The 26,803-nt window shown below is 39.4% G+C and overlaps 2 protein-coding genes across 7 annotated transcripts in view; one reads left to right on the top strand and one right to left on the bottom strand.

Annotated features, from left to right (window-relative positions):
* HDDC2 (HD domain containing 2) overlaps positions 1–24,599 on the top strand; it is a 34,617-nt gene extending 10,018 nt beyond the window's left edge. The window contains exon 6 of one of the 2 annotated variants that reach the window (XM_083497947.1): positions 24,580–24,599. In XM_083497947.1, coding sequence (XP_083354073.1) covers positions 24,580–24,584 — 5 coding nt within the window. In that variant the 3' untranslated portion in view covers positions 24,585–24,599. Of the gene's footprint in view, positions 1–1,595; positions 1,871–24,579 lie in introns of those variants that run through there. The other variant, XM_083497944.1, reaches the window with a different exon arrangement.
* Positions 610–26,803, bottom strand: TPD52L1 (TPD52 like 1). Of its 5 annotated transcripts, none has more exons than XM_083497933.1 (8): positions 26,570–26,803; positions 14,084–14,199; positions 11,452–11,600; positions 8,816–8,917; positions 5,032–5,046; positions 4,398–4,436; positions 3,392–3,452; positions 610–1,428 (listed from the first exon to the last, which is right to left on the bottom strand). In XM_083497933.1, the coding sequence occupies exons 1-8, from the start codon at positions 26,589–26,591 to the stop codon at positions 1,297–1,299; spliced, it is 636 nt and encodes a 211-aa protein (XP_083354059.1). In that variant the 5' UTR covers positions 26,592–26,803; the 3' UTR covers positions 610–1,296. The 5 variants fall into 5 exon arrangements, with proteins under 5 accessions (XP_083354059.1, XP_083354061.1, XP_083354062.1 ...); XM_083497935.1 differs by having other exon boundaries at positions 26,494–26,594; XM_083497936.1 differs by lacking the exon at positions 26,570–26,803 and adding an exon at positions 26,489–26,509.

Raw genomic sequence — 26,803 nt, 5'->3', positions numbered from 1 at the left:
ACTATGCTGCGAACTGCCCTGAGATCTTTGGATGAAGGGCGGTATATAAATTTAAATAATACTAGAGGCTTAGCTATTGTGGCAGTTTGAAGAATATATAGCTTACATGATATTCTAGAATTAGGGTAAAATTTGAAAGTTGTCAGAAATTTGAAAGTCAAGAACAAAGTTAACTTATGCTGTAGTTCAAAGAAACCAGTCGATTTAGCTTGCTTTTTCCTCTTAGGCTCTTGTTTGTGCACGGGCCTGAGGTGCATGCAAGGTTTCCAACACCAAGTAGTGGGGAGGTTTCCAGCACCACCTCCCACTCTGCTCCAGAAAGTCTCCCAATCCCCTAAAAGAGCAGGAAAATGGTAATTTTTGCCTCTTCATCTGTTCCTCCAAGAGTGGTATCCTGTGAATGGCATTCCACTCACAGCCACTGTTTTTCCCCACATACACAGTCCTCAAGGATGCAGCTGTCCTGTTATTGTGGAAGTCAGCAAAAAGTGTCATTGTACTTTTTGTAGACAGTAGCTAAGAGCTGCTTTTAATATATAAATCCTCCAACTCTTTCACACCCATATATGCTTTTTGATGCTGAAAAATCAAGTTTACAGACTCCTTAACTAGAGGAAAAGCAAACCATTTATTAGAAACATAAGTACTTTTGCTGTGGCAGTGAAAACAGAAAAAAAGGGAAGAACAGTCTCTGTGGAACAGTGGTGGGTGGGTAGGCTGGTGCCTCAGGACAAAATGGCATGTCTCATGAAATAGCTGACCTTTAAAATAAAGCTAGCCGAAGACAGAAGCTGGTAGGAGAAGGAAGAGAAACCATAAGATTTGAAAAGTGAGTATTTAAGCAATATATTACTTGAACAGAATGTTCAAAAATTCAGTATATAACATATATACACATATGGACAAATCTCTAAGAGTACAACATTGGTAGAAGCCATTTTAAAAAGTGACACAACTTTCTTATAGTAGCTGGATGTGTAAAAGCATTTATGAAGTTAAGACTTCAAGCTTGTTCCCCCAGAATAGGACTCGCTTATTTTTTTCCATGCAATCATGTATGTAGGCAAGTGACCACACAAAGAAGTGCTTAGAGTTAACTGGATAGTATATGGCAACAGATAGCGATCATTTCTGGCTTATCACAAAAATCACTGTGGTTCACTCTGGGTACTGTCTGCTTTACGCTAATGTTTCAGCATACAGTCATACTCAATCCTGAAGCAAAAATAAACAGGGCTTCATGTATGAATTGGACCCGAGACATGGGATGGAGAAAATGATTAGCACCCCTTCAGTCTAGCATTGAAGCTCCTCTTCTGTTTCTGGGAGTCGAGTGCTCACAGCGGAACTCTGAGCACTGGCATGGGCAGCAGAATTGAGAACCTCCTCAAAACTTCCTCCGGTATGGCTCGCACCTCCAACTTTTGTCTGAAAGGAATGAACAAGGGCAGTCAGTAACATTCTGCTAAACAATTTGCCTCAATTTTCTTTCTCATTCTCAAGCCAAATAAACGCTTAGGACTATTATAACTCAAGGGGCTCTGTAACCTCAGTTGCAAAGAATGTTAATTCCATGTTGTGTTTTGTTTCCTCAGCTCTCAAGGTAGCAGATTATAACTATAGTGTTAACTAAAGGCAAGAGTGGTAATGAATGTTTAAAATGGTTCCCTTTGTACTAGATGCTAGAAGTCAGTGCCAGATTGAGAATAATGTATTGATATGTACTGACTTCCACAAAAAAGGTAAGAGGCAAGCTTAAAATAAAATGTTGAATATGAAACAGCAGCAATTTGCCCAAGGTTAACTTCCAAATATACATTCTGTTCTGTGTAATTTGACTCAAACCATAATAAATCTATATTGTTCTTTACATGTGGGAAATCATTCAGTTTATGAGTAAACTAAATGCCATGCCAGTTTGGAATTATCAGTTATCAGTAACATGAGAGAAGACAGCAAAGCTAGTTGGTTAGGAGCTCAAATAAAATAAAAGTTAGTATATGACGCTGTGGTGCTTTGCACTATTAAGTATTTGATTCTGATAAAGGCCAGGTGAACTCTTGACAGCTTGACAAGTTGTATTGAAAAAGCAAGGGGATTTCAGAGCATGAACTTAGTGCAGTCCATCTTGCTTTTGGCACAAGTGCTAGCGGTGACCAAGTTGGCAATTTTTTTTTATTCTCTTAGGCTGTAGCTGCACCATATTTGTCACATTTAATCAGATTTAATCTTGTCCCCCTATCTCCCAGATGACATTTCATGATCACAGACACTTACTCTTAAATATAGTTACAGATAGGTAGCCGTGTTGGTCTGCCATAGTCAAAATAAAAAAATTTCTTCCAGTAGCACCTTAAAGACCAACTGAGTTAGTTCTAGGTATGAGCTTTCGTGTGCATGTTTGTATCTGAAGAAGTGTGCATGCACACGAAAGCTCATACCTAGAACTAACTCAGTTGGTCTTTAAGGTGCTACTGGAAGAATTTTTTTTATTTTGACTCTTAAATATGTTTAACTTCTCAACTCAGGCCAGTATCTTTTTATAAGCCTGCTTAATTTTTAAAAGTTATTTTGCTTAAAATAATCTTTTCAATTAGGAAAAATATTTCTTGAGTAGAATCTTTATTTTTAGTAAGCATAAAATGTGGGTTATTAGCAAATGGCGACTGCTGTGGAAATTCCTTCATCTTCCTTGGTGGTCTTATCATTGTTTGGTTTTACACCTTTTTACAGATAAATAATCACAACTGACAAAGAACAAACATGCACTACCAAGCTAATTCTTATATTATATGGGAACAAACTATTTTGAGAAGTGTGCGCTGCTTTGGTTTGCCAGAAGCAGCTTAGTCATGCTGGCCACATGACCCGGAAGCTGTACGCCGGCTCCCTCGGCCAATAAAGCGAGATGAGCACTGCAACCCCAGTCGGCCACGACTGGACCTAACGGTCAGGGGTCCTTTTACCTTTATGCCTCCTTAGCCTTGACTGATAAACATGAGCCCAAACAGGAAAGTCTTAGTGCTTCTGGAATGAGTTTCGGCTTGACCCTTCAGGAGAAGAGGGCTTCACAATGTGACACAGCTACCAATGATAGGTTTTGACCGTGTTGCCGTGGTACAATCATGAAGCTGCTCTACTGATCTTAAAGCTCATGATGGAACAAAGAATAGGAAGTTATTTCTCAGGTACACAGGGCTTAAAGGGAACACTGGTTTCTGCTGCACTGATGATGTACAAATGTGCACAGAAAATTCCCTGGAAGTGTAGGAACAATCACAGGTTCATTTTAGGATAAGGTTTGGACTACTCTGGCTTCAGTTATTTTCAGTGACACACCACAAAAATTAGCTAGTCTGGTCATAACACTTCCCTCAATTCTAATCCATACCTTAAGGCTTGTGACAGTGGTCTCAACCTTTTCTTCAAAGGATTTGAATGTAGGAGAATTCCTAGGATAAGGTATAACAAAGAATAACATGATAGTCTTACACTTGTCCTTAAGCACTTCTGGATGTTTGCAGGATTGGGTTCTGATAACAATGGCTTGTCACACCATCTCTGGCTTCTAATTACCACCAAGCTAAGAGTCAAACCAGCTGCAACATTATTTGGTCATGTGTGTGTTTAACGGATAGCCAGTGTGTGGATACCCGAGCCATATTGGGATCACAGTTTAAGCTTCAAGTCTTAGGTCATGCTATGATCCAATGGAAATCAGGCACAAGAAGGCTTGATCCTGAATAGGATGCCTTGGGGGAAAAGGGTTAAAGCAACCCATGTTCTTAATCTGGTTAAAAAACAGCCAGCATGGGAGGCCTTAAACAGCCACCATACAAGGCCATGTGACATTTGGCCCTAAGGAGGTGTTTCTTAAAACTACAGACATGTGGCAATGGATCATATGCCCTTCATATTACTTCACATTAACTAATGCAACACCTGTTTACCTTTCTGATGAGCTACAAAGTCCTTTCTATGACAGGGCTTTCTAGGGAGCACAACAATTACTCCAACTTGCCTCCCAGCCAAGGAGAAAGGACTCTGGTTAGGAAGGAGAAGGTAGACCTGGCCCTCCATTTCCTACCATCCAAGCAAAGTGGCTCATAGCCATAACTGTCTGTCAGCTGGGGCAATTCACAAATGAAAACAGTGGCAAAGCTTATTTGAAAATATATTTCAGTGAAATCTATGAGAATGTGGATTGGGAATCTCACTACTCACACGTGAACAACAGAGAATGGCCAATGGTGCCACATTTGAATTTCCTACTGATCCCAAAGGGTTGCGACAATTTAAAATTCAGTACTAAAAACAAATTACTGTCACAGTCATAGCGTGAAGCCTGAAAACACACATTCAAAGGTCAGGATAAGAAGGTGATGTGGAACTTTTACCTCATAGCAGGCATACTTATGGAATGGCGAATAGAGTAACTGCAATTGAAAAACATGGAAGAGAGAAAACATAAAACTTTATAAAATGACAAATACAAATAAAATCACAATTGCTGGCTAATTTAGTTTTTAAGTAAGAATTTCTGGCACTCTTACATCCTGGAAAAAAGCAATCCTGAAACTTACTAGGGGAAACTTAGGGGTCTTAGGGCGGTTCACAGATCAAACTTTGGGATTCAAACAATTGATGAAGTTAATTATTGTTCTATGATAATGCCCACTCTCAGAGAAACAATCAAAAAACAATTTTACTGAATGTTTAGTCCTTATGTTTCAATCTTGAGTGGTGAAGGGGGGATTGTTGTTTGGTAGAAATGCATTTTGAAAGCCTCCATTATGGGAAATTTGGTCTAATCTAATCAGGAGCGCATTAACAACATTCTGAATTCTATCCAAGGTTTTCTTCAGGGTCTTCAGCAATTTCTTCACTGCCTAATTAAACTATAAAATCAAGATGTCCCAGTTGAAATAATTCAAGTTTCTAATCTTGGACCACAAATGGAGAAAATCATGCTGTGTCCTTTTCCATAAAACAGACTATGCCAAATGCAGCAGCAACATGCATTTATCTTACCCAAGTGAATGTGACCTGGAACAGCAGCATAAGGAAAAAATTAAGAAGAGTTAAGCACTGGTATAATTACAGATCTCACCCCCACCCCCAAAATACTGAACATGGAACACATTTTAAATGTTTACATTTAGCTAAGTTGCTAACTGTTCGTGCTCTCTTTGGAAACCTGTGAAGTTTGTAAATGTTGAGCTTGCTTCCACAACAAGTCACCAGCTGCAATTTCAAATTGGTTTGAAGATAAGAACATAATCCAGTTTGAAAACTAGCCCACCAAAGAGCTGTGTCAATTAAGCATGAGATTCTAAGCAATCTGTGTTTGTCACTGAAGCCTTCGTTTCAGGCACAATGGCATTCAGGCAGAACAACATAACATGAACAGCCCTGACTCACAGCTGCCTTAAGAGAACTGGATAGAACATCTATGTATTATCCATTAAAACTAAATACCAAAAGAAGAGTAGTCAGAAGGCCAGATAATGATCATTTCTTTTTAAATAAATAACACAAGTGGGAAGAGGGAGTAGAAGCTTCAAATAATTACAACCCCTGGACTTCTGCGTTTCAGCTCTATCAAATCAATTGCAACAGATGCAACTTAATGGTAGTGGGACCAGGTACTTGCAGCTGATAAAATCGGATTACAGAGCAAAATCAAACACAAGGGTCAGTTAGAAACACTGGGAATTGTTTATTGTATGAAGAGCAATTGATCAAGTACTGCTGCTGTGAAACAGATAAGAGAATCTATTTTTTTGTAAATAATTTTTTATTAATTTTCAATAAAATCCTCCAATTAAGGTAAGAGAATCTCAAGCAAACTCCATTTTAATGAACGGAAGTTCAGTAGCAGCCCCTGGTGGACCACAAGCCTGGCAAATGTAATACAACTGAATGTGCTAACTGGAGAAACACAAACCAAAAGGCAAAACCTTGCTAATTTAAATTAGATCAACTGAATTCTCTGATCATGCAAGCTTGGTCAAGTCCTGAACTTGCTACGTAAATATTGTGCCATAAAATCTTGTAAATTGTCTTCCACTTTTACTGTTGATTTTTTATATGTCACTAAAAAGCATATTCCTTTTCTAGACTACAACTTTATAGAACTGTTCTCTTGATACCTTTATTCAGTACTGTAATGAAACAGAGAGACATGGAAGGTACAGATGACATTTGGCAAGTGGCAGCTTACCATGGCGAGCATAAAACTGGTTGGTCTTCATTAACTTGTCTAGTGATTAGAATTCTACCACACATCAGGGGAATTGTAAAATATAAACTATAACCACCCAATGAATTCTGCACTCCCATTTTTCAGCTGTAGTGGGAACTACACTTGCAAAGAGGGACTGTGTAACTCCCAGTGCTGGAGCTCCGCATCTGGCACTCATAGTTGTATATGCTATTCCAGATACTGATTTTATAAAATTCTAGATACGGATTATTGCGAAGAGAAGGCGGCTGTTTTGGTTTTAATAATATATGTACTTCCTGAGCATTCAGATCTATGAGTTGCCATGTCCCAGGCCTGATTAGCACTCTTCATCAGGTTTTATAACAAGATGCTCCAATGGATGAAGACCCCAGCCTGAGGGCTTGGCATGAAATAAAATGTACACCCTGTATAATTCACATACACATAACTGCAATTCTGTGCACATTTATTTGGCAGTAAGCCCCACTGAACTGAGTTAACATGCAGAGCACTGCACTACAGAATATTAAGCAATTGTTTGCTTCTACATTTTAAATACTACAGATAGTATTTAGCACCTCTTTTTACTTCAAATATTAGTGAGCAATTATCTCAATGTTTGTACGTGTGGCACAGCCCAAACTTAAAGGCACAGCATTGCTCTGTAGGACCACAACATCTAAACACTTAACGAAGTTAAGAAAGTTAAGAAACACTAATCAATTCAACATAATAAAAAATATGTAGCTTCTGCCCTGAATTTATCTTTTAATTCCCAGGCTGATAACCAAGCTGCAATCAGCCCTCCAGCTTCCCTGCAGAATGAGGCTGGCACACAAATTCCTTCCAAACTACTGTGGATATTTCCCTTACAGGAAACAGAAAATAATCCCCTTTAAAAAGCAAGTGTTATGCCTAAATCAGTAACTGTTACTGTCAAGAAGCTCTTCAGTGATCAAGCAACTTATTAATGCAGTACGCTTAGACAATACAACATTTCTGATCTAGCCCTGTTTGCAATTTCTTCCTATTTTATTACTGCAAGGGGTATTCAAACATGAAATAAGCATTTTAAACTATTTGTACAAGAGAAAAATGATTCATATAAAAATGTTACACTCTAGCTTTTAGTCTATAGGGAAAAATAAATATCCTAATGTCACATTCCTGGGTTTTTTGCTTATGTGCATGGGTGTGTGTTTGTGGTGGTATTGAATAGACAAAAGATTCTCTGTAGTACCTACCAAGTACCAAAGATTTGTGCTAACCAAAGTAAAACTTAAAATGACATGGAAGCAAAGGGTAGTTCGTCAATGTACACACTGTGTACAAACAGCATCTCAGCATCTTATTCACTCATTATTTATATGGCACCATCAGTACGCATTATTATGCATTACAGCAGTATTCTTCAACCTTGGGTCCTCAAATGAGTTTGGACTATAACTCCCATCATCTCCGACCACGGGCTAAGCTGGTCTATTGGGGATGATGGGAGTAAGTCCAATAACATCTAGGGACCCTATGTCGAAGAAGTGTATACACAGATAAATTATCTACACCCCAAAGAGCAAGCAGTCAGAAGAGAAAGGAGGAAAAGGGGACAAGGCTAGGACAAGGACAGCAAGGGACAACACAAGCAAATGTAGTTCATAACTGGTTTTCCTTCAGTTGAGGATGAAGGTGTTAGAAATGGCAACACACTATTCAATTAAATAGAAGACTCAGTCACTTGCACCTGTAATTACAGAAACCCTAGGAATGCTCTCCAAAATCCTTTAAAGTCACAACGAGGCTTTCCAGTGAAGTCAGTGAAAAGAGGTCAAACTAGATGTAACTTAAATCGGGATTAGAATTTGCTATTTTTTCTTTTCTTAGCTAATGACCCCAAGGCATTCAGAAGATTGGTGGTTCTGTGGAAGAATGTGTTTAACCTTTTATCCTGTACCCTCCTACCCTCTTTCCCAATGTATATCTCTCTATACCACAAATTTGCTGTTAGTTCCAGCAAGTGAGGAAGCAGACACAGTTGCCTTGCTTCCCTGAAAGCAGGGAGATCCTTGCTACCCTACAAAGGGAATAATCAGCAGTTGCTTCTTCCTCCAGAAGATTACATTTTGGGAATGAATACTTTGAATCTCTGAACTAATCTACCTTTCCTTGTGTAGAGCATTCTGTTGAGTCAATGAAGGGAGATACGGATGGTTTGACAAAAGTCTTTATTAACGTTCCTTGGGAAATGGATAGAACAGTAAAGTTGATTTATTTGTGTTTCAAGAATAGCTTCGAGGCATGCTTCACTCTTCAAAACAATTAGGGGGATGCAGTTGTTGTATCCCTGCTGATGTATTTTATGGCATTATTTAGAAGATGGAATTCCAACATGTAATCTCCCTGGTTTCTCTGGTAATGTGCCAGGATTTAAATCAGGAATACAGCTTAATAAGCTATCATTTAGTTCCTTTGCGATAAACAGGAAAAAGTCGCCTTAGCCAGGATTCAATGTAAATCTTGCAATGCTGGGAATTAAAGAACTGTGGGAGGGTGGGATTTAATTTTCTCCCAGAAATTAAATCAAAACGTCTGTACCTCATATCCCCAAACTTCTTGCTGATGACTGTTCCGACATTGCTGAAAGCTGCTGTTGCCTTTTGACCTGCTTGACTCAGAGTCTCTTGTGTCTTCTTGTATCTAAGAATTAACAGTTATTACAGTGTAAGCAAGTACCCTTTAAGTTCAAGGCATTTGCTTCTCATACTGTTCAAATCAGAAATCCATTAGAACTGTGACTGCTGTACATTAAACTCATTTGCAGGAACAGCACAAGAAAAGGGGGTGGTTTTAAAATAGCTTACCAAATGCTAATATTCATATATGGGAGTTAACTGTATTTTATATGGCCCAAACACAAACTACTTTACCCATAGCAGAGAAATTGGTAGAAATAAAATAATAATGATGTCAGGATGTACCCAGAATTGCCAGGGCATATACAACAGGAAAAGACAAGTGTCCAACATTTAAAGTATTTTGCTGCATATTTCTCTCTAAAGTTTGTTCCTATTATAGTTAATACATTTTTATACTGTAAGCCACCCTGGGACCTTATGGTAAAGGGCAGGCAATAAATAATAATCATAATCACTACTACTACTATTAAACCTGTATGTGAAGAAGCATTCAAAATATTTTTACTCTTCTACAGTCTGATGAGCAAGAATGTTGAGAAAAATTCTACTACTGCATTTTGCATAATATTTAGAATGGCTCCAAGATACACAAAACAGAAGTGAACAGCAAGGTGCATAACTGGGACAGAGTCCTTGGTCACCAAATTTCATGTTTTTTCTTCCTGCTTAGAACTGCAAAGCATACCAGCACAGGCATTGTCAAGCCAATGGCAGACCACCAGTGCTGGCTGGTGGGAGGCATTGAGCCTGATGGATCACAAGTTGTGCAGAGTGTTGGAATTTTGATCAAGAAAACCCGGTTCAAATCCTCACAAAGCCATTACACTCAATGGATGGTCACTGGTAAACTGCTATCTCACAGCCTTACCTACTTCAGAGTTGCAGGGATAAAATGTACCAGAGCTCCTTGGAGGAAGGTGGGGACACAACTGTAATATGTAGGCAAATAATGATAAGCCATTTCAGTAATTTTGCAACACTGCAATTATTATTCTAGGGTTCCTTGATAGTGTCTAGACCACAGGTGCATATCCAAAATGGTTTTGCTGCTTCTAACAGTCAGATAATGCAAAGAATGCTTCAACCACAATCCTCTTAAATATGCACATGGCTGATTTACGCAACATGCTTTGACTTGCTATGCTTGCATTCTTCATCAGGGTTGCTAAGCTTTTTAAAATTCAGAGGCTACCTATTCAGCTACTAATCTATTTGCTGAGTGTGCATTTTCACAGTTCACCTTCTCTTCTGCTGGAGATATATATTTAAGGTGCTAGCCTTTAAAAAATGCCATTAATAATATATTGTTCATATTTTCATTACTACTACGAAATAATAAATAAACAGAATGGCATTCAAAAAATAACTATTCAGATTTGCACGTGCAGCTGGTACAACCATCACAGTAGAAACCAATGAAAAAACGTTACTGCTTATTTTCTTTAAGCCAGTTCAGGAATTTTTTCTATTGTTAGAATGAAGATGACTGCAACTAAAGTTCTCTCTCTGTTGAGTTCTTTTCCTTGTGCAAAATAGCTGAATTTTATTCAGGTTAGATGCAATGAAATTAATGGACATAATTGTGTTCTTTAATTCCAATGGGTCCACACTGCATAAAACTTAGTTGAATGCTGTACCATGCATAGTTTCCATCCTTGGAAGGGCTCCAGTGTGCTGTGACCAATATATATGTCTGTTGTGAATAGAAAGAATGCCAGCTCCATCATGTCAGCAGTGACCATCATTAACGCTGGATTTATGGTAGCATGGGCAGTTCCTCTGCATAGAGCACCCAACTGAGGAGACACTAATTGTTATAGTAACAACAACAACATCATTTATGTGGTGTGTGTGTGTGTGTGTGCACCAAATTTTATCCTCACTCAGGGTGCCATATTAGCAAAGTGTGCCCCTGCCATCATCCACACAAAGTAGTTCAACAACAATGGCCACCATGTTAACATGGTGGTGTCCTACTGTTTACATGCTGCTACTGCAGTTATTTTAGAAAAGAGCCACTTCCACTTGTCGTAAGCATACAAAGCATGGTGGCTGCAGAGTCCATTGCACATCAGGATACCTTCACACAGCCCACTTCTCTGTGTTGACTGCAAAAAAGGCATCTGAACCATTCATAAAAAAGTCAGGTGGCAAGAAAATAAAAATAAAAATAATGTATGCTACCTGTAGAATAAAGCATGCAAAGTGACCCCTTGAAGGTGCATTTAAATAGAGTTCAAATTACTGGAGACAGCAATGGCAATAACAAAAAGGCTTTTGACTAAATGTACTGAATTATTTGCCACGTGTGTATTCCATATCATCTCCAAAGAGTTCAGGGTGGCACATTAACTGGCTTTCAGTTTTATCTTCAGCAAGGATGGGGACAAAGGCAATGCAGTGAGCTTCAAAGCCCAATGGGAGTTGGAACATAGGTCACTTTAAACAAAGTCCAATACATTAGCCATTGCACCATGCTGCTTTCATAATGAGAGAAGTACAAAGGAAAAGGGTGTGCAGAAGGTTTTTACTTACGCAGTTGTAGTTTGCACATCATGCCAGCCCTTGCTGAAGTTCTGTTTCAGTTCATTCATCAAGTTGATGCCAAGCTTTTGTTTTATTTCCACAAGATGCTTCTCTTTTGCTGCCAACACTTGTCGCAAAGTTGCAATTTCATCTTCAAGCTTAATAGAATTAACAGACGAAAAGTCTGCATTATTCCTCTTCATGATAAACGTAAAATGGTTTTAGGTGAAACAACTTCTTCAAGTACAAAAATGCCATGGTATTTGAATCTTTAGACCTAATAAAGTGGCGTCAAAATAATCTCACATGTATTTCATTGCTTTTCTCATTGACCTATGGACTACCAAAATCTACAAATATAATAAAAGACAGAAATGGCCAGGCCAGAAAACAAGTTAGGAGCAATGTGTTTGCCTGCTCATTTCTGGATTTATTAGCCACAATGGCTCAAACTGAAAGTTTGTCAGGCAATGAGCTGCACAATGTCATGCACAAGGATCTGTATGTACACATGTACTGAACAGATGGTTAGGAAGTAATTTGTGCCTTTAAGGAGAGGCAGTGTATGTAAAATAAAAATGGCTCCCATCCGTATAACCCAGAAGAGACAGAAAAAGCAGCCTAGTTAAAAAACATGCTGGCAAAAAGAAAGCTATTTTCTTTGTGTCATTATAATAAAACCAATTAAGTTAAATATAGCCTTACATTTCATCTGATTATGTAAAGCAGAATAGTCAGGTTGTAAATTGGGAGGAGTACAACACAGATGGGCTTGGGTGGGTACAACAGTCACTTCACGTTGTTTTTCCTGGACTTGGAAAAACTGATTAGTCCCAGTTTAAAGAAATAAACATCTTCAGCTACTTTTCTATTATTGCAAATGTCTCATTAAATGAAACATTGCAGTGGATTATACAACGTTTAGTTTCATTTTCAAATTGTAATTCTCCAAGGTAGTCTCTTCAGAGACATATTTATCTTATGATGTGAAAAATATTAATTCCATACACAGATAGGCCTTTCTGGACTGGGCTATTTTTAACAGAATTAAGATGAGCAACTTTGCTGTCATTTGGGCATTAAGTGTAATTTATACATATGAATATTAAGTTGGAGAACCTACGTTTTCATGGAGAACTAACTGCACAGAAGGTATCAGCTATATACACAGCAATAAGTTATAAATTATCTCCCCTCAGAAGCTACTACATTTTGAATTATATGAATTATATGTTCCTTAACATTAATTAATCTTCACATTCACTGTACACTTTGTGGATTATTCAAGAAACAATACAATTGGGAAAATGCAGTTGGGAACTGCAATACAATTGGGAAGTGGGGAATCATGGCTTTGGGGAAAATCTTAAGATGGGAATGTGACAGTTCTAAGGCTTTTAAGGCAATGATAACAGGGAAATATTTTCAAAGGCACTGAAAACCAGTAGGCAAACTACTCCCATTGGAAGTACAGCAGCCACTCCAAATAGAATGATTTCATTAGAGCTCCAGAAACTTAGTAAATTCTGAAAAATTCCAAGCATTTCAAAATGCAAATCCCCAATGCATTTCCTTTGAACAATGTAATTATATACCATTTGAATGCTGTGAACAATTTAGGACAGTCTTGTGATCTGAGCTGACCTAGATTCCATTAACTGCTATGACTACAAACAATACGTATTGTGGGATGTGCCTGGAGGATGAAGGCCTTAACCTCTGCTCACATCACTGAAAAGGAAAGACTGGGGGACAAAGACTTACAAAAGTGAAACACAAAATAATTTATGCCTGCTTTTATGACTCCAAAAGGGGTGGTGGAGACATAAAAATGAAAGAACTAATACATTATTTTCAAAGTATTACTGTATATTAATCAAAGAAACCTCATTTGTATATTTTGAACTGATGAGTTTAATGTTATTTTATTGATCACATTTATATCCAAGCTCTTTCTTCAAATAACTCGAGTGACATACGTGGAAACACGGAAACACTCCATTTTATTCTATTACACAAACTGTATGACAGAAAAAACTGATACATGAAAGTTGCCCAAAGCACTTCATGGCTGGACGGGGCACCCCAAATTTTGGCACACTATCCATTCTACTGCATTGGTTACGTTCTCAATGAATCCATATGCAAGAATGCTCCTGTTTAAGGTAAAGAACTACCTGGCTAGTTGCAGATAGGTAGCCGTGTTGGTCTGCCATAGTCAAAACAAAAAAATTCCTTCCAGTAGCACCTTAAAGACCAACTAAGTTAGTTCTTGGTATGAGCTTTCGTGTGTATCTGAAGAAGTGTGCTTGCACACGAAAGCTCATACCAAGAACTAACTTAGTTGGTCTTTAAGGTACCACTGGAAGGAATTTTTTTGTTTTAACTACCTGGCTAGTTATTGCCCTGCCTCCAATTACATTTTATTAGAAAAAGTTTGAACTCTGCTCAATCCATGCAGGAACCACTTCACACATATGGTGGTAAGGCATACAGTCATGGTATTGGTAAGAAATTCATGCAATTGCTTTTATAGCAATGTGCCCAAGGAGAATTGCATGGGGAAAAATTGACATCAGCTGTGATTTCCAAAACCAGCCCTTAGTTTAAGATGACAGATTCAGGAGACAAAGAATGTTACCTTGACAAGTTCAGCTTTTAATTCTTCTTGCTCTTCTTCAGAAATCATGTTGGTAAAATCAACATCAGTGACCGTGTCTTCATCTACTTCATGTAATACTTGCCTTTCCAACAGACCTTTGAAAGTAAGATGACAAGTTTCAGGGATTTTTTTTTTCCTAGATAGAAAATGCAAACTTGTTAAAACAAAACAAAATGCCTTATGCTTGTTCAAATCTCCTTTAAATCTTTTTTCTGAATTAGTAAGGATCTTAACAAGGAGGGACCATCATGTAGAAGAATAGCAAATGCTTTGTGTGCAGAATGAGTCAGATTTGATAGCTAATTAACAGGTGATTAGGTTCCAGAGGTGGAAAAGACTTCTCCTTGACAATTTGGAAATCCATTGCTAGCTTCAGCACTGCTACTGCCATTTTCAGCAAGCGACTCAGCACCAAATCATAAAACAAAGCAAAAGAACAGAAGCAAAACAAACAAAACACCCAGAGCAGCCAACGTCTAAATATTTAACAACCTGAAATAATGTATATGAGATACACACACACTCAAACAGCAACAAAAACATCAGTTTATGTCAATTGTACTGAAAAGATGTAAAATTAGGTCTGATTATCAAAATATCTTTGGGGACTTCTTTATTTGATCCACAATGACTCTTTATTCCCACTTTAGACTATGTACAAGGGAAAACAGTTATGTACATCAGATGACATATGAATGCCAAATCCCAACTTGCAGAATATGAGAGTGCAATTGCTCTCATGTCCCACTTGCAGGCTTCTGCTAGGCATCTGTTTGGGCACTGTAAGAACAGAATGCTGGACCAGATAGGCTCTTCTTTTGAGCCAAGTGGATTATCACACATAGCTCAAGGCATGTGCACACCAGTCTTTTGTTTCCAGAAAGGCCATTTCAAGTCACAGCACAATCCATTTGCACCCTGTCCTCCACGCTCCATGGACAAGACCTAAAAGCTGCAATCTATTTTCTTTTGTACATAAAATATACTTGAATGATGTACCTAGCCTCTTAGCTTCACATGGCGTTTCCATTTACAACTTGTCATAAGAAGGAATATTCTCTTTAAACAGACCTGTGTAAACTGAACATAGAATTTGTTCTATACTCATATTCTTACTCTCCCTTCAAAATATGCTGCTAAGCAACAAGCAGCCCAGTTCCCAAATGTTGCCATCTGCGTGTATATTTATTGTCTTGACCTAACAGAAATAAGAATGTCATAAGGACACCATAGCACCAATTTAGATGTATTGGTATTCCTAATATCCATAAAATGCAGTCCTAACACACAAAATATGATTCTTTTTATCCTTGTAGCAATCTATACCTTCCATTTCCATTTAAGATTTCTGCAATTTCACCACCTTGAAAGTAAATACAGCCACTTTTCCCTGTTGTTATTCTATCAGTACCAGCAAGCTGAAATCCATTTTCTGTCAAATGGACCAATGATCATGTCCAGCTGGAAACTGAGACAAATATTTTTAGTTATTTGTTCCTTGTAAAAATGAACCAATAAGACAGATGAGGCGCGTCCCCAACTGATTCACCCCTACAAATAAATAATCTCTATTAAAAAGTTCATTCCAGTAGCACCTTAAAGACCAACTAAGTTAGTTCTTGGTATGAGCTTAGTTGGTCTTTAAGGTGCTACTGGAAGGAACTTTTTTATCTTGACTATGGCAGACCAACACGGCTACCTATCTGTAAATAATCTCTAGACATTCCTATATAAACCCTCGAAAACTGCAGATGACATTTGTTCAAACCCAATGAAGGTGTATTATTATTATTATTCTTTGTGTACTGCCCTTCATCCATAGATCTTAGGGCAGTTCACAACATAAAAATGCAAGATAAAACATACGGAATACATAATAAAAACAAAAAACCAATTATCGCCTTCCCACAAATACATTTATAAGGCCACAGAATGCAAATTAGTCAAAGGCCTGGTTATAGAGAAACATTTTTGCCTGGCACCAAAATATATGCAATGAAGACACCAGATAAGCCTCCTTGGGGGCATTTCACAAATGGGGAGCTACTGCGGAAAACACTCATTCTCATGTTGCCACCCCCGGATCTCTCGTAGGAGAGGCACACGAGGAAGGGCATCAGATGATGATCACAGGGTCCAACTCAATTCATATGATGAAAGACAGTCCTTGAGGTATTGTGGCCCTGAGTCATTTAGGGCTTTATAGGTCAAAACCAGCACTTTGAACTGGGCCCAGAAACTAATTGGCAGCCAGTGCAGTCGGGTCAGGATCGGTGAAACCGTCTTGCCCCGATGAGCAACCTGGCCACCAAATTCTGCACCAGCTGAAGTTTCCGAACTGGCTTCAAATGGAGCCCCAAGCACAGTGCATTACAGCAATCTAACCTAGAGGTTACCAGAGCCTAGATGGCAGAAGTTATGCTGTCCCTGTCCAGATATGAGCACAGCTGATGGAAGGCCATGGAGCCTCAAGTGACAACAAATGATCCAGAAGTACTCCCAAGCTATGTACTGGCTTCTTCAGAGGGAGCTGTCCCATCAAGAGCAACACTCTGGATATACCCTTGATAGCTCCCAGAAATCAAATGAGCCATAATACAGTATTCCTCGAATTTGAAAAGCTTATTTTATGAAGTCGTCTTTTGTCCCCCAAATCCCCAGAATTGTCTTCAGTATAACATAAATATGCTTCTCTGCAGCTTTATACCAAGGCAGCTCTTCTGTTGCTCAGTTTCAGAAAACTTAATAATAAAAGGCATCCATATGTCACAGTGCAAACCTTTCTAACCTTCCTCTTGCAAGCAACATATCAGAATACTATTCAAGCATTCTTTGAAATGCATGACATTATGCCTAAATAGCTTTTTATGCAGCTATTTATTTCATAATGATTAGATTCCAGTAGGAAGTACAATATGTAAATGGATGGCAAACAGGGAGCACTTAGTACAAAACACTACATTCATTGCACACTTACTAAGACATATGGTATTTACTGGAATCTAATGCTCATCTTTTTTGGCCAAATTATGTTGTGAAAATTAAGGTGCGCATTAGATTCGATGGCAAATTTACATTCGCCAGCAAATACATTTTTTGGTTTCAAGGTTCTGAAAATTGAGGTGTGCGTTAGATTTGATGGCGCATTAGACTCGAGTAAATACAGTATTTCTAGGATCTAGGACTGGCAACATGTTTCAAAGCCTAGATGCTAGGTCCAGATATCTATGCACCTGATCAATTGAGGGCTCAAGATTTTTCAAGTTCTACTGTTATGATATTGCTTCATTAATGTATTTTAATATAATGATGACATATGGATAACCAAATTGTCACTTCTCAAAGCCAGCCACTTTCAGTCCAGCTGCCACTAGCCTTTTCCCCACTCCACACATCCACTTTTAAGACATCTAGCCACCAGTAAACCTGAACAGAAATTCAAAAGGGGTGGAGTTGAAATCAGCACACCCAAGTCACTTGAACTATTCGTTTCTGTTGTACTAACTGATCTGCACTGTGATTGCGTCAACAGCCTAGACCCTCTAGATCCGCTGCAGTGTTGATTCTAAAGGACATACATGCCACAGAAGGAAAGGAGATGCCTGGACTGAGTATAACAGATCATCATCAACATCATCCCTATGATGAGAACAAAACTCCTTCTAAAGCCAACAACACTGTGAGGGGCAAAATAGAATCAATACCCTTGCTGATCACAGCAGACAGTGCCACAGTACTTCTAAAGCCAACATGGCTCCCATCAGGTGGAATGGATCTCTGAGTGGCACAATCCTTCTAAAAGGGTATCAGTACAGTTACAGCATTGTTTCAATGGTGCTGCTAATATTCCCCTTAACAGATGACCATATTCTAAATGGCACAAGACTTCAATCCTTTTAAATACCTTGGAGTATGACAATAGAGTTTACCCATCACCGTGACAATGTAATTGGGGGGAAAATCTCTCCAGAGCTCCAAAAATGCCAGCAAGAAAACCTGTCTAGGTTTGAAACAATATGTCAAGCACAAGTACTGTGCTGCCACTTTTCATTATCCAGTATTTTCAAGCCCATAAATAATTCTGTGCCTCCCAATAATCATGCCTGCACCCGCAACTTGCAAGACCTCATACTTGATCCCAATCTGAAGAAACTCAATTCATACCACCACATGTCAGTCTTTCTATCTGGACTATTTGGGAAGGTAAACGAAGCAACGAAACAGGCAGGCTCTTCCTTTCTCAGCAGCAAGCTAACTTTTGGAGAGTGTAGAGATGTAGAAAAGATCCTCCTATCCCCCCTTAATCACATATACTGGAAAATAAGAAAGCGGAATAGATTCCTTCTTTGGTATGCCTTTTTGCAAACCACCATCATAACTGGAAGATGTGATAAGCAAAAATAGAAAATAAATTTCAGTGAATCAGCCTTGGAAACACCAATGAGAGTGCAAGCCCACCTCCCAGGAAAAGAAATTGCACACATGTGGAATCAGTGATTTATGGATTGTGACCCTCCTGATTACAGAAAACTGTTTGCTAGGAAATCCTTTATCTTTGAACTTATTTCTTGCTTTCCTATTTAGTTGTAACTGAGGGGAAAAGGACTGCCATCAAGCCTTTTACCTTGACATTTGTATTCTGTTCTTCTCCAAAGAGTTAAAGTTTGCATAGATCTAAGGTAATTTTTATCTTCACACCAACCCTGTGAGACAGGTGTGGCTGAGTGCATATTTAGCCCTAGGATTTCTACAGCTAAGCACCACACTGGCTTTCAACTCACATTAACTCATATTACTTGATTGATGAAACTATGGAAAGATATTTGCACAATTAATTAGTTACGCTAGAAATTTCCTTCTCTTGAATGCAGTCATAAAAAACAACAACTGGTCCAATGATCTTAACTGGTGCTTACAGGCATTGCCCAACTATGTCACAAACATAAAGGATTTTAATAGACATGTTGTATATATTTTAGAAAATACAGTGAGAAGTTCTGGGGTGCATGGGGTAGCTCAATTAGAGACATACTGTAAAATGTCAGGTTCAAATTATCCATGAAGTACAGCACATGCTGACCCAGCTAACATATGTTTCTCTGTTGCTGCCTGATCTACATTTCTATTTCTCTCCATCACATGTACAACCTTCTTTATCATCAGCTTGTGTACCTAATTAATTCAGACCTTATGACAACTTAAATGGCACATCAAGTACATTCAAAAGAAACAACACAGAAAGAAACTTTGGAAATTACAGGAGTTCTCTGCTTCCTCCCAAACAGCTGCTTGATTATGGGTAGTTGCCAAATGCTCTCACATTTGCTTAATTATTTTAGTTAAAATGCCACCCTTCAGCAATATGTACTCAAGCCAACTGAACAATATCATTTCTTTACAGGCAGTGCATAGACTTATTATACTTCTTTCCTGCTGCTTAAACTAATATTTGAAGTCAATAGTTCTTTTAAAAGCAAATTGCCATAGCTTTGTTGATTAACTGCTAGAGTGGTGTTGCGCAAATTGGGGGAAGTAATGCTACTGAAAATATTCTATTTCAGGACAACGCCATTAATCCAGGGCCCTGAATGATACAGAGGTTCTAGTCTGAACAATGGTTCCATTAGGCCTAGAGATGTTAACTGTACCGTAGTTAACAGACGTTAAGAGGAACAGATGAACTTAGAAAGGAATACTGGACTCATTGTCATAATTCACACTTTTTCAGAGATTGAGGACACTTTGCATTAGGCTGCTTCTGCTCTCACTTCTAGGATAGGGCCAATAAAATGTTAGCAAATGTGACATTCTCCTTGACAGTGGAAGAACTCTTACCCAAACCCACAGATGAGAGGAAACATGAAAGTTACCGGTATTTATAAAACACAGGTACTGGAATCTTCACATCAACTCTATAAAAAGAGGAAAGAAAGGCCGATGGCAGAGAATGACAATCTTTATGATTCTCAATAAAGTAAAACAATTTTCTCCTTTTGGATTTGTCAAAACACTTGTTCAATTCTTGTCCTTTCCCTTTTTGGTTGCAGGGTTAACTGGCATTCCTAATACTTATCCAGTGTGCTTGATTCATATTTTGTGGTTTTGCTATTCTATATTGTTTTGGTTGAGTTATTGTGTTTTATTATACCTTTTTATATACCGTATTTTTCGCTCTATAAAACGCACCAGACCATAAGACGAACCTAGTTTTTGGAGGAGGAAAACAAGAAAAAAAATATTCTGAATCTCAGAAGCCAGAACAACAAGAGGGATTGCTGCGCAGCGAAAGCAGCAATCCCTCTTGCTGTTCTGGCTTCTGGGATAGCTGCGCAGCCTGCATTCGCTCCATAAGACGCACACACATTTCCCCTTGCTTTTTAGGAGGGAAAAAGTGAGTCTTATAGAGCACAAAATACGGTAATTCTTTTGTATTAGGAAGTGCTGTTTGTTAATACTTATTGTTGAGCGACTTTGAGCTGAACTTGGCCGTTGGAAAAGCAGCATACAAATATTAACAACCATTACAATTAACTCTACTCTAAAAATTAAAAAAGAGCAGCAAGTCATAGACTACCCTGTCAACCAAGGGAAAAGTAAGCTCTCCAAGTTGAGAAAGGGAATGGAGATAGAGGGAAAGCTCCAGCTAAAACCTTACTACTTGATAAATGAGACTCACAAAGTGCTTTAAATATAAGCTGCATAACAACAAATACAAGAAAGCAAGTATCTAAACCCTCAAGGTTTTGTCCTACATTTGCTGGCATATCAGAATGGCTGGGAAATATTTCTATTCTCTATGTTATAGAAAATGTGGAACAAAGAACAAAACTCTTGGTTCAAACTGATTTTTAAGTAAAGTATATGCTGACATAATTAATAATGCACAAGGTGGTTCAACATTTCTTCCGCAAAATGACTGTTTGATTTGGGACAATCAAATTTTGGCTGAATAAACTAGGAAGTGCCCAAGCCGCATACACCCGCACCACTTCACTCTGCATGCTCCTTTATCCTTCACTTCTTTTTTCATGCAAGTGACAAAATAAACTTGCAAGTACCAATTAAACAGAGCTTCCTGTTCATGTCCAAACTGTGAACTACAATTAACAGCTTCCAAACAAGCCTTAAAGTTGGCTTCTGATTTTAGCTTGTTTGGATGCAATTAATCAGGATTCCTGGCAGGGCCGTCTTAAGCATATCCAGCCCCGTGATGCAAAGATCCCTCCGGTGCGCCCCCCCCCCATTTCCAGGAGCTGTCAACCTTTTTTTAGGAGCAGAACCCCAAAGTTGTTGACCTTTTTTAGGGAAGGTTCCCCAGAGTTTTTGACTTTTTGATCATTGCAGTGGGCTGGACTAGATAAACCTTGGGTCCCTTTCAACTTTACAATTCTAAGATTTAATAAAAGGTCCTTACAGCATAATGCAGTTTAGTCCCATATGATTAAGCAATTAAAAATAAATGTGTCCCCCAACTCTGAAAATAATGCACTCAGATAAACTGGTTTGTGCAGACCTTTTTGGGTAAGATACTTCGGTCATAATAACAGGCTACATCCAGCTAAAACCTACTTAGGGCAGACCATTTGAAATTAATGTTTGGATTTTTAATTCATTTTAGTGAGTCTACTCTGAGTAGGACTAGCATCTGAGGCAAAAATATTATACAGTGGAACCTCAGGTTGCAAACATGATCCGTGTGGGAGGCATGTTCGCAACCCACAGTGCCGCGTATGCGCACACACGGGTCATGATTTGGCGCTTCTGCGCATGCGCAAGTGCCGAAACCCAGAAGTAACCTGTTCTGGTACTTCTGGGTTTGGCGCGGTGCACAACCTGAAAACGCCTAACCTGAAGCATCTGTAACCCGAGGTACTACTGTATAACCAACAGAAGCATTCTCGGCACTGTAAAAATATATAAGCTTACAAATTGAGCACCGGTGCTTCCCAAAGTTACATAAATGGCTAATGACCATGTTAAAAATAATCATCAGGGGGTATATAGTATTTGGGGCGGGGGGGGGGCAAATGACAGTTAGTCCAGCCAAGTCAATGGAGGGAGCCTCCCTCAGACTCTAGAGCTAGACAGTATGGCCACAGATGCAGATTGTTCTAGTTTGGGTCCAAGTACAACAGGCCTATCAAATATGACATGGCGATAACTAGCATATTTGTGAGATTGAGATATGAACGAATTCAAATTACATGCTGCAGCTCATCAGCTCTTAATATATTCCCAGTTGTCTTTTGTGGTGAAGAATTTAATTCTTCAGAATATTATTGATGAATTCCATTTGCAAAATGGGAAGCAAGCCAAAAATGGGGGGAAACGCATTATGCTGCAATCCAAGCTAGAATTATTAGACAAGCCAAGAACTGCAGTTCAAATCCTTTCATTTTGTTTAATCAGCTTCTTTAAACCACTAAACAAAGGGTTCAAGGAGCATGCCTGTTACTTGAAAATGCTTGTTCCCTGTGTGGGTACCAAACAATACACCAACCTTTTCCTCCCCTCATAACCTTTTCACAACAACAAAAAATTAAATACCCCTTTCCAGGCCCCACAGAATAAATAATAATATGTAGAAAGCATGTAAGCAGCACAGGCACTACATGTATTCTGGGTAATCCCTCAAAATAAGGTTTAACTGCTAAGTCATTTTGCCAACACTATAAGGGAGGTGAACAGAGAGTGCTCTGGCCTTTGATGCCCATTTAGATCTACAATTAATAATTAAATGCCACACACTGAGTAAAACTGCAGATAAGAGTGTGCTGTGCGGTCAGTCAAAAGCTTCTCCCAGGCTCACATCTGTTAAATAGGAAAGCAAGTTATAGCACAGCATTTATACACTAATCTGACAATATTTGAGGTAAGGCTGTGCATGAAGCGATCACAGGGCAGGAATGTAGAAAATGGCTCTTTGGGCTAGGGGCTAAAGGGTTTGAACTGGTGCACGCAGTTACGGTTTTGTAGCGATCATCCGTAAGTTGCTGCCCATCTGCCACTTTTCTTACGTTTGAATTCCATCTTATGGTATGAAAGTGTGTGTGCTTAGGCTACAATCCTATGTACATAAAACTCACTTACTACACACAGGAAGGTGCTGGGGCAACATTGTGCTTGTGTAGATGCACGTAACTGGGATTTACAATTGACAGTGGCTCTACATGCTGACCATTTCTTCAACTATACATACATCTATACACCATGTACAGATTATTGCTCAATTCATTGTACTCAGCTGAGTGCAATGGAGCTTAGACAGCAATCCTAACCAGTGAAGATATGAAGGGACAACTCTTCTGTGTAAGACAAGTTGCAACCTAACTGCATCTAGTGGGGGTGGGGGAGTGACAATATAATTCATTTGCTGCCTGTCTTATGAGATGAATTTCGTTACACTTGCATTTTTGATATTGTAAGTTTATTTTATGTATTTGTTGATGTATTAGTTTCTAAGTGGTGCACAGTAACATTGAAATGACAACAACGAAAACCAGTTAAAAACAAAAACCATAAAATGCCTGCTGAAATAAAAAAGGTCTTCCTTAGGCATTACACCAAGATCTGTGGATGAAACTCACAAATGAGTTAGGATACAGTTTGCCCTCTATACCAGCATAACTTGCACTGGAGAGTTGCCCCCTAGCCAGCAGGAACAGATATTCCAGGGTGGCAAGGCAAATCAGACCTCTTTGACCTGAGCTGGCAGGGGTATGTGTTAGAATGGCCAAAGCTATACTGATGCCCAGCCCTGCTGCCCCCCCCCACTGCCTACAGAATGATGGAAGCATCACCCTGCTGGTACACATCCTTACCCTTCTGTCCACAAGCAGAGCCCAAAAATGGGGGGGGGGTAGGGAAGGGACAGGGCTAAGCTAGCCTGGTATCTGAGCCAGGCCTGTTGGCTGAACCAGCTGAAAGCTAGTGCAACCATCTGTCTGTCCCTCCCCTTCTGCCTAGGCTGCTCTGAGCACAGGGCTAGAGATGCCAAGGCAGCCCCACCTCCACACTGTTTTAAAGTCATTTATACTGGGTTCAGGCCAGCTGAGCTGTGGGGCAGTGGGGATTTGTCACATCCTGACCTAACCTATCCCAACTGGCCTATCTGGGAGTTAAGATTCCATCAATACTCCTAGATAAACATAGAATTGAGATGTGGAACAGAGCCCAATTACATTCAGATCAGTGTTTGAAACTCCCATTGTTCTAGGCGCATTTTGCGATGCAGTTTCTGAGTTCTGGGAGCAGTACAGTGGTACCTCGGGTTAAAAACTTAATTCATTCTGGAGGTCTGTTCTTAACCTGAAACTGTTCTTAACCTGAGGTACCACTTTAGCTAATGGGGCCACTGTGCGATTTCTGTTCTCACCCTGAAGCAAAGTTCTTAACCCAAGGTACTATTTATGGGTTAGCGGAGTCTGTAACCTGAAGCGTCTGTAACCCAAGGTACCACTGTACTTTAATTTCAGATTAAAGCTGCAGAGTGGAAGGAAAGTAGGACCTTTTTCTGCCACCCCAATTCCAGCTACTCTGAAGACTGGAGAAGAGACTTTCTTAAGAATATTAGGGGAAGGACTAGACCATGTGAAAAATAAACATAATATTTTAATTGCAGTTCATTCATTTCCAGCTTTGTATTCTTTTTATAAAAATGTGCACCTAGACATTCCGTTGTTGCGCCCATAATCTTAAATGGGTTATTATGCACCCATAAATGGCTTAAGGTGCCATTTAGCTCCTAGCTTTCATATCTCAGTTTCTAACACTGATTCAAATGATTAACAAAGACAAGTAATGGTGAATTTTAAAGAACACCACTTGCATTGTTCTTGAGACAAATTACTAGCATATATATTTAATCAACAAGGAGGCTCTAAAATTTTATTCCTGTGATAAGGCAGTTGAAAGAGGTTTATGCACATTTCTCCCTCAAGAAAATGAAATCAAACATTTTCAGATATGTTAATGAGATGGAAGAGTGCTTCTTTTCGCTTAAAAATACAAGGTGGAGAACATTCCGCTGTGATTACTAGGCCTAGAAACAACTCAGCAGTGTGCATGCGACTGACCGAGTCATAAGAAGAGGATTATACTTTCCACTGTGAGGACAGAGGTCATTAAGAAGCAAATGCTGCATGGAAAAGCTCCAATTTTACTAGATATTCCTTTAATAGCAAACATTTTAATGCTACCCATATCGAGCTGAAATGCATGAAATCTGCCATAAATCTGATGTGTACATAGACACAGCAAACAGAGAAAACTATTGGTTAGGAATAAGGTTTATGGAGCAGTAGATTTTTAGGCGGTATTACAACAGTATATTTGCTTTGAATTGCCAAGCTTGTTATGCAGCAATCCAAGCAAAGCCCTAGGGAGATAATATTGCAATAACCCTCATGGAAAGATGGTTTATATATCAACCAGATGATCATTAGCAAAATAAAACTTCAGAAGGTATTGTGAAAGCTGTTTCATCCTCAAAGCCCACGAGAGCCTTTAATTAAACTAAATATTTATTGCTTTCACTACATTCGGAGTCAACAAAGGAACTTTCGTTCTGTGAGCGACAGGTAACCAGCACTCCTATCCTAGGAAGAGGACAAAAAATGTTAGTGGAAAATGTAAGTGTGGAGTTGTTGTTGTTGTTGCTGTTTTAGTGTACAAAAAGGGGGTGTTTTAAAAACACATTACTGAAACATTATACACTAAGTGCAAGGAGGAGGAGAAAGAATGACAATAGAATTATTACTGGATCAGGGTGGTGGCGAATGGATCTTGCTTGGAAAGTAACTGGGATGGCTGCTTAAACAATGCATGCTTACATGGGAATGTATTCTACTGAACACAATGGGACTCAACTTCAGGATTGTGCTCCACAGCTGTTACTATGCACACAACATGCAAGCATGTCACACACTAAAACACTCCAGTTATTTGGCTTATCAGATTGCACTTTATGAGAAAGAAGTGGAGTGGAGGGGGGCGGGTGGGCGATTTTACTGGTTTCTCTTAAGGTTCAAAAGTGGCAGTTTGTTAAGGGACAAGAAGAGAACCGGCCATTCAAGGTGGTCAGCTGTGTTTTGATTCTCAGGAAACAGCTCCGACTGCAGCGAATCACAGCAGAGCAAGACACCTTGGCTCGAAGCACTCAAAACTGTACCTTGAGAATATATATATGCAGCATCCATAACTCTACCGATCCACAGGAAAGAAATAACAGTGGGCCTCACACTTTCCACAGAAAAATCATCAAATTTTGCCATGCGGGTCTCTTCAAAACTTTTTCTACCTCCTATCATGCAGAATGAGGGTGGGGTGTGGATACTAAAACATTCCCCCCACTCCAATATATAGATATAGATACAGTATAGATACATCACCGAGCGCGAAGCTGAGAGGGGAAAGGAGAGCGGCGTGCGCGCCTTTCCGAACCGCTTGGCCGCCGAAGGAACTGACCTTCCTCCGCCTGCGCTTCCATTTCCCCCTTCAGGGCCCTCTGGGACCCGCTTCTTCGGCTGGGGAGAGACTCGCTTCGGCCCCTCGAGCGCTGCGCCGCTTCCCGCGCTTCGCGACTGTTGCTCCCGCTAATCGCCAGCCGCTACCGGCTCGCACTCGCTCGGCTCCCTTCCCTCTCGCTCGCGCGCGGGGAGGCGCTTCGATACAGCGCCACCTGCAGGCGCGCTTCCCGCC

The sequence above is a fragment of the Podarcis liolepis genome (assembly GCF_965112155.1).
Source record: "Podarcis liolepis genome assembly, chromosome: 3".
Classification (NCBI taxonomy): Eukaryota; Metazoa; Chordata; class Lepidosauria; order Squamata; family Lacertidae; genus Podarcis; species Podarcis liolepis.
This window is presented reverse-complemented; position numbering and strand designations above follow the sequence as displayed.

What these genes read in the sequence shown, in the direction of transcription:
- TPD52L1 (XM_083497933.1), bottom strand. Translation starts at nt 26,591, where the DNA reads ATGGAAGCGCAGGCGGAGGAAG. An exon ending in TAAAAGCTGAACTTGTCAAG is followed by an intron (nt 11,601 to 14,083) that starts GTAACATTCTTT and finishes AATTCTATTAAG; the next exon opens with CTTGAAGATGAAATTGCAAC. An exon ending in CCACTGTCACAAGCCTTAAG is followed by an intron (nt 1,429 to 3,391) that starts GTATGGATTAGA and finishes CATTCCTTTCAG; the next exon opens with ACAAAAGTTGGAGGTGCGAG.